We start from the raw sequence: 12765 nt of genomic DNA on the forward strand, positions 1-12765 counted from the left end.
GGTTAGGGGTAGTCAGAGGCCAGAAAGAATTATGATTTTCGAGTAATGTTTTTTTGCTAGTCAATTGCTTTTTTTACAAAAATAAAAACATAGCGTTAATACATCATGTTTTGACTTGACTTAAGCAATATTTAAAAAAAAATTAATAATTGTAAAAGTTATCGCTGTTTGTGTGAAGCCCGTTTCTCCAGAAGTCCCTTGCGGTGATCATCATAAGTTCTTGGAGATTCATTTAAAATCAATCGGACAAGAGAAATTAGTTTTATTAATAGATAATCTTGTGCCTGATCGGAAGCTTTTTTTTCAAAATTAACAATATGGCGGCCTCATGAAATATTTCTTATATTTTCAAGAAAAGAACCGACAATTAACTGTTTAAAAAAATTGAAATTTTTGAAAAAAAATTCTTCGATCAGGCATGAGTTTTTTATGATTTCAAGAGCAGTATAAATTTTATTGAAATCTACCAAGCGAGTTTTAAATTACAATGATGAAAATTGTTTTGAAAAACGCGTAGCCATCCCTGGTGATCAGAGATGACCTAGCGTGCAGCTTTGTTTCTTAGACCGCAGCTATTTTAATACTGTGCCGGCTCATAAAGTCAACTATCTCGTCGACCTTACTCGTGAGTCCATTGCAGTTAAATTGGAGAAGCTTGAAGCTTCTCGGTAAAGTCTGTGTAATTCGGGGGGTGAGGGACGCGTGGGGTTGTCTACGTTGGACCTGCTGCGCAATCCACTGTGGTTGTTGCGGCCTGATGGTCGGGGGCTGCCGCGCCTCCGGGGGCGGCAGTGGGTGCAGAGCTCTGCAGCAGGGGGCAACGTAGGCAGTTGTCCACTCCCGGGTGGTGCGCAGGCCGGAACATCTCCGAAAATGGCACCAGCCATTTGCAAGAATTGCATTGGACTGATACCAGATTCCGAGGTATTACGGTCTGACACACGGAACAGACTGTGCGGGGGACCAGGAGCTGCTGGTTTGTCCCCGCACTGGGGTTGGAGCAGGAAGAAAGGGGAGGGGTTGAGGGGAGTTGTGTTGCTCCGATAGGCTCCTCACCGTGGAGGTGTGGGTTGTAGTGGCGGTTCGTAGTGCCGGCCTATCAGGGGGTACAGTAGCCGTGGAGGCATCAGACGCCTGCTGGCGGGAGCAACACGTGGTCACATACCGTGTGGACTACTCCCTGTGTAACTTAAGGCCTGATCAGGTCTTAAGGTGGCTCCACCCGTTGCACTTGTTACACCTAACCGAGGTGGAGTTCGGGAGAAGCCGTTTGTGGCAGACGCAGCAATAGAATACTTCTGGCCCAGGGTTGGATTCGATTCCAGCCCTGAGGAGAAGCATTTGGGGCAGGATTGCTGCGATTGTTTGCTCCTGTGACGTAAGGGGTGGGGTGATATACGGTTCACTAGACAGGACTAGTATACTGGGGCGGCAGCCCTTGGTCGGGAAAAACCCGAGTCATTCCGGTAACGTAGAACCGGCTGCCATAGAAATGCGTATCGGTATTTCATAATACTTATTTCAATTTCAAGCAATAACAAATTCTGTATTCCAGATGCGTCATACAAAAATAGGCAGCAGTAACTCATTACTGGTTTTTCTAACCTGAACTTAATTATTGCAGCCTATTGAAACGATTTTATTTTATATATTTTTTTGTTTAAAACATTACATATATACCCTTTTTAACCATATTGCTATAATATTTATAATATTTTCCATAGTATTTAAAATGGCATACTCAAAATCATGAATAAAAAAATTGCTTTCGAAATGCCTAGAAGACCGGAAGTTTCATCAATATACTATGCCACTCCTCCTCATTTAGGAAAGCATCTTTCGGATCATGTAATTAAGGATACCTCCGTTCTTGTAGTACGTAACATCAACTTCCGTGTCAAAGCGCAAAATAGTCTCGAAAACAGTGTCATTAGCCTAAAATTTAATGTCACAAATGCGTTATAAAACTATATATGGGCAAAAGTGTAAATAAGCAACTGCATACCTTCACTTGAATCTTCTGTCCAGGCTTCAAACCCTTCTCAGGAATTGTAATATTATACACCTCCCGTCCGTTTAGTTTCAAAGTGTCTGCAGTTTGGCCAGGTAAAAATTGCAATGGCATGATGCCCACGCCAACCAAGTTAGAGCGATGAATACGCTCGTATGACTCAGCTATAACAGCTTTTATGCCTAATAGCAATGGTCCTTTAGCAGCCCAATCGCGACTAGAACCGCTTCCGTAGTCCTTGCCGGCTATCAACAGCAAAGGCGTGCCTTCTTCACGATAACTAAGCAGCGATAATATATGTATATACATACACACACATTTTAAAGTTACTTGGTTTACATAGTCGAACTCTACTCACCGTTGGGCGCAGTCAAATACGTCCATTTCTTCATTACTTGGCACATGTATGGTACGCGGACCTGCCTTGCTCACCAATTTGTTAACCAAACGAATATTGCCGAACGTACCACGGGACACTACAGCATCATTGCCACGTCGTGAACCGTATGAGTTAAAGTCGCGTGGTGTCATTCCGCGTTCTGATAGATAACGCGCAGCTGGTGAATTTCTAGCAATAGAACCGGCCGGTGAAATATGATCAGTTGTAACGAAATCGCCCAAAAACACCAAACAACGCGCATTTTGAATGTCTTTTAGACGTGGCAATTCACGCGTCATACCTTCGAAGAACGGCGGATGTTTAATGTAAGTGGACGCACTATTCCAAGGATATAATTTGCTTTCCGCTACTTCTATTTTCTGCCACTCCTCAGAGCCTAATGTAATTTTATCTAAAATGGAAAATTTTGTCTGTCAGTGGCATTTGCTGCGGGAAGTAAAAACACTTAATATCCCACCATAGACTTCCTTGAACATAGCAGGAATTACGTGTTTGCTTTCCACTTCTTGTATTTCGTTACGGGTTGGCCAAATATCACGCAAGAATACCTTTTCCCCATTCGGGGCGACGCCTAATGGCTCGGTCGCAAAATCTATATCTACGCGACCAGCTATCGCATAGGCAATAACCAGCAGTGGGCTTGCCAGGTAATTGGCGCGCGTATTGGGATGTATACGACCTTCAAAATTTCGGTTGCCCGACAAAACGCCACAGCATACTAAACCATTCTTTTCGATGATATTTACCACGTTGTCATCCAATGGACCTGAATTTCCAATGCAAGTCATGCAGCCATAGCCAACGATGTCGAAACCCAACTTCTGTAAGTAGGGAATGACACCGGATTCCTTCAGGTAATAAGTTACCACGCCCGATCCTGGTGCCAATGATGTTTTGATATAAGGCATTACAGATAGACCCTTTTCCACTGCGTTTCTGGCAAGCAGTCCAGCTCCTAACATCACCGACGGGTTAGAAGTATTCGTACAGGATGTAATTGCAGCGATAACCACGGACCCATGACGAATAGTATAACTTTTGCCATCATCCCATTGGAATTGTCCGGCAGCCGGCAAATCCTCCGGCGCAATTGCGAACCCTTTAAAGCCAACCTACAAAATTTATATAGCGCATACGAAGACTATGAGGTAGATGTATAGCACAAACCAGTCGTACAATATAAACTAAAAACTTATCTTATCTAGCTAGCAAGGGCAAATCACTTAAAAACGGTTTCCGGCTAATAAATTTACCAATTACACTAAGCATGTATAGGTGGGTACAAATATACATACAAATATGTGTGATATATTTGACAAACTACTTTATCGTAATCTCATATTGATACCAGTTTATCAGTTTATCAGTTTTTTAGGCAAATGATTTCTATGAGCATTCGGGAATATACTCGAATGCTTCCCTATCGAGCGGCGACTCGTAATGGTCACGGAGAACGAACCTGGGTCCATCCTAGTGTTAGTCTCTTTCTATTTTGAAACTTTTATCTTTTAAACTTCCAATGCGTTTAACCAGCAAAAGGAATGTGTTGAAACTTACAGGATTAACAAGACATGCTTGGAAGTCGTTTTTCATATCTGTCACTGCTACGCGATCGTGTGGTCGTTTAGGACCAGAAACCGATGTTACCACCGTCGACAAATCAAGGGTCAAAGTCTGCGAGTATCTAGGATCCTGTGAGGCATCGGAATAGTTACGTAATTGCCCCGTCTCTTTTAAATATTGGCGGATAACCTCAATTTTTTCCTCAGATCGATCTGCAAAATTGAAAATCTCCATTAATATACATATCAGATATTGCCATTTTGTACTCTACGTACTCGTTTGCTTTAAATAAGCTAGCGTATTTTCGTCGATGGGAAAGAAGCTTACAGTTGCGCCATTTTCTGGTGACATATTACCAATAGTGGCACGGTCCGCTATACTCAACTCTGCTACACCGGGCCCATAGAACTCAACAAATTTTCCAACGACACCCACTTGTCGTAGATTTTTCGTAATAGTCAGTACCAAATCAGTGGATGTGACAAGTGGTCCCAGTTTACCAACGAGCTTATAACCAATCACTTCCGGCAACAACATGGAAATGGATTGACCCAACATAACAGCTTCTGCCTCAATACCTTCACGGCACATGCAAAATATTTGTACGAAATATATTAAATATTATATTTTTGGTCGTATTGAGATTTCGTAATATATTGAGCTTACCTCCAACACCCCAACCCAATACACCTAAACCGTTTATCATGGTAGTGTGAGAATCCGTACCGACTACACTGTCTGGATAAAGCAATTTAGTGTTGCCGCTACCTTCTTCAAACACCACACGACCCAAATATTCCACATTCACCTGGTGGACTATACCAGAACCAGGTGGAACAATTAACATGTTGTTGAATGCGCGAGCACCCCACTAGGGGAAAAGAATGTAAATTTAACAGTTACCGGCAAAGAAAAACGGCGGTTTTTTTGTGTTTGTACCTTTAAGAATGTAAAACGCTCTTTGTTCCTTTCAAATTCTAAATGTTGGTTCTTTGCCGGGGCGTCAGAACTGTAAATAGCTAAGATTTTAAACTGACAACTAAAATAAAAAATTGTTTTACCTCCTGGTGAAATCCACTTGAACCGAATGATCGATTGTTAAGACCGCTGGGCAAACAGGATTGATTTTCTCAGGATTACCGCCAAGTTTTAAAACTGCATCACGCATTGCTGCAAAGTCGACAACAGCTGGCACACCTGTATAATCCTATTAAATTCATATTTATTAATTAGCAAAAAAAAATTAAATTATAAAAAAGTCAATTTACATGGAGTATAACACGAGCAGGCTTGAACGAAACTTCCACATCATTTTGCCCTTGCTTCAGTTCAGGCGTCCAAGCTAAAATGTTTTTCACATCTTTTTCGAGGACATGGAAATCATCGCAGTTTCGCACTGCGGATTCCAAGAGGACACGAATAGAGTATGGCAATTGATCTGAAAGTAAATATTTTAGTACGCAAGTAAATAGTAAAAGTTAGTAACGCTTTCTTATTTGAATAGAATTCGCCAATCAGATGTCTTCTTTGAATAGAATAGGCATGATAGAATTCCTGCATGTAAATGTTAACAGCAAATCTACATATTATTCTAAACTTTTAAAGACACTCCTTTAACTAGTATCCTTTTCTTATTTGAATAGGAATTACATGATAAAATTCCTGAAGATGACCGCCTTTATATCATTTCAATATTTTTCATTTTGACTACACTATACTGCGAATAAGGGGAAAATACCCATGTCCTGCCCCATGAGTTTTAACAAAGGGTTATAAGGGGGGGGATAGAGGGGGTATTCTACTTCCTAAAAGAGAAAACCTCACTTCAGGGCGGCTTATACTTTTTAAGTTATTCTACTTTCTAAAAGAGAAAACCTCACTTCAGGGCGGCTTATACTTTTTAAGTTATTTGATTTCAAAATTTGTAAAATTGACCAAAAATCCTCCTATTTTGGTTATTTCAACAAGGCGAAGTGCTGCCAGACATCGTATAAATAAACAATTTTAGAAGATAATAAATGAATAAAAATACAAAATTTTACAATTTATTTCTATATTACATACGTCTATTCATATATATGTACATATATATATATATATAGGTATATTTATGGATATATATATATATATATATATATATTTATATATATTAATGCTTGATTTTCAGTAAAGTATGTTTGATTGTATGCATTTTGAGTTTACAGATTTGTATTTGGTGGGTGTATTTAGATTTGTATTCAAACAAAAAAAAAGTTATTTTTTAATGTTTCATACATACATATATATGTTGTATTTGAAAAAATATCACATATTAATATTTGATATATATATATATTTATACATATATTTTATTAAAAAAAAATAGCGTCGCAGGCGAAAATTTGGAATAAAAAATCGCGCGATTTTTAATTCCAAATTTTCACTATATTATGAATATATGATATATTATATATTCTTTTTTATATAATATATTAAATATCTATATATATTTTGCGTAAAACTTTTTTCTGCGTAGGCGGCCCTCGGCCGCACTTCAAAAAAATAACCCTTAATAGTTCAACACCGTCCCCGCTGCACACAGGAGTTTTACGTGAAGCTGAACTGTATATATACACCTTAGAGGTTGTAAACCCCCATTCCCTCATTATTCTAACAAAAAAGAGTGTGTTGAAATTATGTTCCTATGTTGCTTCGTTTTCAATCGCATTCTATTTTGTTTTTTTGTGCTTCTGGCAGCACTCCATTCAGCCATGCTTTTCAGTTACTGTTAATTTAGCTGGCGCGTCAAGAGTTTGCAAGTTATAAATGCAATTTAAATTGTTAATTTATGGTATATATAAATAAAAAGTGTTAGAAACGTGTGTGTATGTTAATGTAGTTTGAATAATTATTAAAATAAATGTGATAAGTGCACTTATTGTATCAAAATTTGGTGAAGGTAAAACACAAATTTTATTAACAAATAACTTAAAAACTATTATTAACTGAATAGTGTTGGTGCTAGTTTTCGTAATATTTCTCTCAAAACAAGTGAGGGGCAGTGCAAGGAGTCCTAGCCCGAATAAGTAATGTTAAACTATAAATATGCACTCACATCTATAATTATTAAGAATGCTACTGAAACAACTTATTCTACAGTGTTTAACATAAATGTAAAAGGACTTACTGTATTTGGGATCAATTGAAGCCAGATCGAAATACTTGTATGTCGTTCCATTCAATGTAAATGACTTTTGAAACTTCGCAAAAGGATTGGCACCTTCCAAATAGAGAAAAAATGTACCGTAAATTAATCAATATCACTTGTAAACTATGCGTGAATCTCAGTTATGTAATAATTTTAAATTATCTTGACTATGGACCCACTTACCGGCCATGGCAATACGATTTTAAAAAGCTTGTGCAATGTTAGCAAATAACTTGAACAACTAAAAAAAAACGGCAGACCTACTACCATAAATAATAAGATGGGAAACAAGATAACATAGATAACATGTCATCTGCCTGCTACAAAACACTTATGGAAAAATACAAATTGTGCGAACAACTGGCAATGCCAGAGATAATGGCAGTGCTACCAGTGTCCGCAATATCTATGATATCTATGATATTGCACAAGTTCTACACTACTAATTATCGAAAATTCAAAAATGTGTAGATTTTAAGCTTATGCTGGTAGAAGTGGTAGAATTACAATTCACCATCAAAAAGTGGTAGATGTGGCTTCTCTGCACGTATCGCTTAAAATTTATGTAATTAGATTGCTTCCAAACTCATGATGAAAAGATTTTTAGAGGTTTACTACCTAGCTGACCGTTATTCGGCTCTGAGCGAATTTGACAGATATGCCAACGTTATTCGTTTTGTGTTTCATAAACTTTAGCTTTTGCTTAGTGAAACACAAAACGAATGACGTCGCCATATCTGTCACATTCGTAGAATCTAAAGTTCCCCTCAAAATTTTTTTTTCACCATACCTAACGAGCAAACCTAGTGTCTATCATTCTTGCCCAAACTTCCAAAATTTACGTTATTACATTGCTTTCAACCTCTCTCGCCTAAAAATATGCAGTGAAGCAAATAGTATTTTACAACTAGCACAAACATACGATTTTGAATGCGAATAAATGCACATTTCGCAAATGCGACCTCAAACACCTTTCGAAAAGCAATGCTGGAAAGTGTTAAATGCGCATTTAAACCTGGATATCTAAAAATTCGTCTAAAACACTACGCAAACGTGCAGTTTTGCGAACTCGAATAATAAATAGTTAAATAGAAATAATTTAATACTTCTCTTAATTTACACTCATTTGTTTGAAATAAAAAACGAAAAATACAAATACAAATATATGTTTCAAATTTGTAGTCTGTGAGACGAATGATTAGTGACAGAGTAACACTGCTTTCACTTTAGTGATTTAGAGTTAAAGCTCAGCATAAACGGTGTTTTAGCGATGAAAAAACCTTAAAGAAGCGCCGAGTTTAACAATTGGCGGGAAGGCAAATGTTTGTCTTGAGTGTGGGTGGTTCTGAATTGGTTAGGAGATCTAGCAGATATGAAAAAGCTTCTTTGTTTAGCCTTTAATATTGCATATTAATATTGAAGATATACAATGTGTTTAGTAGAAACAAAAACAATAAATTTTACTTTGCCTATAAAGTTTCGGTGCAATTCGGGATTCCAATTGCCTCTCACCTGTCTCCTATCCTTTATAAAAAATATAAATTCATCATTTTCAACTTTATGTAGGCTAGGTTAAGCAATAAAGTCAATAAAAATCATTAATATTGGCTTTAATAAGAGTATTTTTTGTCGAGTGTTTTATAAGCTGTGGTTTTGGCTTTCGTCGTGAAATGCTTTGTAAGGTGCTGTTTTTTTTTTTTTTTTTGGTGGGTGAGGTAGGGTTCAAAATACCTTCGCACTTACAGCGACCGTCGTCTACTGCGTCGTGTGGTGTGGCCACTAAAACAGTCCCTCCTCCTCTCCTGGGGAGACTCCCCTCCCGGAACTGATTTGTACATTACTTCGGGAGGGCCCAGAACGGAATCCATGAAAAGGACCAAATTCTAATTCACCCACGTCTGGGTCCACCATATTTGTAGCCAGCATTCATGCTATAGGCTCGTCTTCTTTTGTCTCTATCTGCGGGGCTTCATGTTGTCGGTTTATCTTCTAGTCAAGTATATTAGGATCTCTGTCCATGTCAAGTTTTTTGGCACGTAGAACTCGCTCTATATACGTGCGAATAATTTGCCAATTTTCTGCGCTTTCTATCATTTTATCAGTGATGTTGTCAGCTCTTAAGGGGGGACCCTCATTTATCGGGTCAAAAAAATCGATTTTTTGGAAATAATTTTAATCTATTCTACAACTATTTAAGAATATACTTTCAAAATTTCAAGTCGATATCTGTATTTTTGAAGGAGTGACAAAATTTTTAACAGGACGCGACGGGTGGCCTGATCGCCTGTATCCAAAACTTTAAACGCGTTTTTCTCGAAACATCATTTTTCGATTTTGTGTACACAATTGAGAACGCTGTATTGAACCAATCAGGCTTTACAATAGCTCATTTTAAAGATAATTAAATTGTTTTCAATGTGACATTAAGTGTTTTTTTAAAAAAAAAGATTTTCATATTTTTTTGTAATTTTAAAGTCAATTTTTATGCATGAAAAATCACTTTTAACATAAAACTGGGTAAAAAATATCAATTTCGACATTTTTTTTTTTAAATCAAAATGTTACATCGAAGGTATTATCCTAAAGTTTTAAAAAAAATTTGGTTTTTTTATTTCAGAAAAAAATTCAGAGCGCTAGAATGTACACAGATAGAATGAGGTGCCATGGACGAGGTGTATATTTCCATACTTAAAATGTTTTTTTTCTTCTCCGAAAATTTTTGTAGACAGTCAAGACATTTATTAAAGTACTTTATGAATTACAAAACGTTTGAAGTTATTTTACCTGAGAAAAAAATTCCCAAAAATGATGCATTTTTCGACCGTCTAAATGAGGGTCCCCCCTTAAGGGGCCTAGTCTGCCTTCGACAGCTGTGCGATCTGGTTTCCATCTCTCACATTTGAAGAAAGTGTGATCTGCGTCGTCAATAAGTGCATCTCCGTAGATGCATTTAGTGGTTTCTGACTTGCCTATGTTGTTAAGGTATTTGTAAAAGTATCAATGCTCAGATAGCATCTGTGTGGTATAATAGTTTACCTCGCCGAACTGTCTGTTATACCATTTGTCTAGGTTTGGTATAAGTCTCTTCGTCCATCGGCCTTTCGTCTCTGACTCCCATCGCTCTTGCCATATTTGCAGTGTATGTGCTCTAATTTGCTGCTTTGCGCTCGTTTTGATGCGGGCGCGTGTGTGGTCTCCTATGGCGTTTGTCTCGCTCTTTTTGAAGTTCCATAGTTCTTTTCGCTCTCTCGCTAGCAGATCTATAGGTATCGTGCAGCTAATAATGAGTACTGCTGCTTCTGATACCGTGCGATAAGCTGAAGCAACGCGGAGGGCGGCGGTTCTTTGGGCCTTGGCCAGGATCTTGCGGCGACACTCAGTTTTAAGTGTGTGCGCCCATACTTCACATCCGTATAGTAGAATGGATACCGTCGTGTCCATGAGCAGCTTCCGCCTGCTTGCGATGGGTCCTCCGATGTTTGCCATTAGTCTTGATAGCCTTGATATTGTTTTGGTGGATTTTTCAGCAGCGTACTGGATTTGTGCCCAGTATGTCAGTTTGTTGTCGAGTTTGATGACCAGATATTTCACTACTTTTGAGGTTGTTTTGTTCTCTGTGTAGACTGGCATTGTCACTTCTACAGGTATGCGCGCTCTCGTGAATAGGATCAGTTCTGTTTTTTCCAGAGCTAAACTCAGGTCTTGCGAGTCGAGCCATGTCTTAATTCTTGTCATCGTTTGTGTAAGTTTCCGCCTTGCTGCGTCTACATCCCGTGCGGTAATTACTGCTGCGACATCGTCAGCGTATCCTACTAGGTAGCAATCGTCGGGCATGTCGGTGGTGAGGATGCCGTCATAGCTGACGTTCCAGAGATCGGGGCCTAGTATGGACCCTTGGGCCGCGCCAGAGGTTATCATTTTTGTCCGTTGTCCTTTTCTTGTGTCGTAGATGAGTACGCGGTCTTTGAGGTAGCTGCGGATTATCTTCATCAGGTGTTGGGGTATTTTGAACCGCTTCTCCAATGCGTCTATCATATTTTTCCACTTTGCGCTGTTGAAAGCGTTCTTTATATCGATGGTGCTGTTTGACCAAATTACGTATTGGGTTGTACTTTATTTCGATTCGTTGAAAAGGACAACAAGTTAGCTCTATGATATTTTAAGGGGTTAGGGGTAGTCAGAGGCCAGAAAGAATTATGATTTTCGAGTAATGTTTTTTTGCTAGTCAATTGCTTTTTTTACAAAAATAAAAACATAGCGTTAATACATCATGTTTTGACTTGACTTAAGCAATATTTAAAAAAAAATTAATAATTGTAAAAGTTATCGCTGTTTGTGTGAAGCCCGTTTCTCCAGAAGTCCCTTGCGGTGATCATCATAAGTTCTTGGAGATTCATTTAAAATCAATCGGACAAGAGAAATTAGTTTTATTAATAGATAATCTTGTGCCTGATCGGAAGCTTTTTTTTCAAAATTAACAATATGGCGGCCTCATGAAATATTTCTTATATTTTCAAGAAAAGAACCGACAATTAACTGTTTAAAAAAATTGAAATTTTTGAAAAAAAATTCTTCGATCAGGCATGAGTTTTTTATGATTTCAAGAGCAGTATAAATTTTATTGAAATCTACCAAGCGAGTTTTAAATTACAATGATGAAAATTGTTTTGAAAAACGCGTAGCCATCCCTGGTGATCAGAGATGACCTAGCGTGCAGCTTTGTTTCTTAGACCGCAGCTATTTTAATACTGTGCCGGCTCATAAAGTCAACTATCTCGTCGACCTTACTCGTGAGTCCATTGCAGTTAAATTGGAGAAGCTTGAAGCTTCTCGGTAAAGTCTGTGTAATTCGGGGGGTGAGGGACGCGTGGGGTTGTCTACGTTGGACCTGCTGCGCAATCCACTGTGGTTGTTGCGGCCTGATGGTCGGGGGCTGCCGCGCCTCCGGGGGCGGCAGTGGGTGCAGAGCTCTGCAGCAGGGGGCAACGTAGGCAGTTGTCCACTCCCGGGTGGTGCGCAGGCCGGAACATCTCCGAAAATGGCACCAGCCATTTGCAAGAATTGCATTGGACTGATACCAGATTCCGAGGTATTACGGTCTGACACACGGAACAGACTGTGCGGGGGACCAGGAGCTGCTGGTTTGTCCCCGCACTGGGGTTGGAGCAGGAAGAAAGGGGAGGGGTTGAGGGGAGTTGTGTTGCTCCGATAGGCTCCTCACCGTGGAGGTGTGGGTTGTAGTGGCGGTTCGTAGTGCCGGCCTATCAGGGGGTACAGTAGCCGTGGAGGCATCAGACGCCTGCTGGCGGGAGCAACACGTGGTCACATACCGTGTGGACTACTCCCTGTGTAACTTAAGGCCTGATCAGGTCTTAAGGTGGCTCCACCCGTTGCACTTGTTACACCTAACCGAGGTGGAGTTCGGGAGAAGCCGTTTGTGGCAGACGCAGCAATAGAATACTTCTGGCCCAGGGTTGGATTCGATTCCAGCCCTGAGGAGAAGCATTTGGGGCAGGATTGCTGCGATTGTTTGCTCCTGTGACGTAAGGGGTGGGGTGATATACGGTTCACTAGACAGGACTAGTATACTGGGGCGGCAGCCCT

At 39.4% G+C, this 12765-nt stretch overlaps 1 protein-coding gene across 1 annotated transcript; it reads right to left on the reverse strand.

Moving 5' to 3' along the window:
- Positions 1-1549: 1549 nt before the first annotated feature.
- On the reverse strand, positions 1550-7366 carry LOC129244874 (cytoplasmic aconitate hydratase-like). Its single transcript, XM_054882768.1, has 12 exons — positions 7345-7366; positions 7141-7233; positions 5243-5412; positions 5036-5181; positions 4914-4983; positions 4641-4845; positions 4250-4552; positions 3969-4186; positions 2869-3523; positions 2370-2802; positions 2006-2291; positions 1550-1935 (listed from the first exon to the last, which is right to left on the reverse strand). The coding sequence occupies exons 1-12, from the start codon at positions 7349-7351 to the stop codon at positions 1825-1827; spliced, it is 2697 nt and encodes an 898-aa protein (XP_054738743.1). The 5' UTR covers positions 7352-7366; the 3' UTR covers positions 1550-1824.
- Positions 7367-12765: the final 5399 nt, after the last annotated feature.

This window comes from Anastrepha obliqua, chromosome 4 (assembly GCF_027943255.1).
Source record: "Anastrepha obliqua isolate idAnaObli1 chromosome 4, idAnaObli1_1.0, whole genome shotgun sequence".
Lineage (NCBI taxonomy): Eukaryota > Metazoa > Arthropoda > Insecta > Diptera > Tephritidae > Anastrepha > Anastrepha obliqua.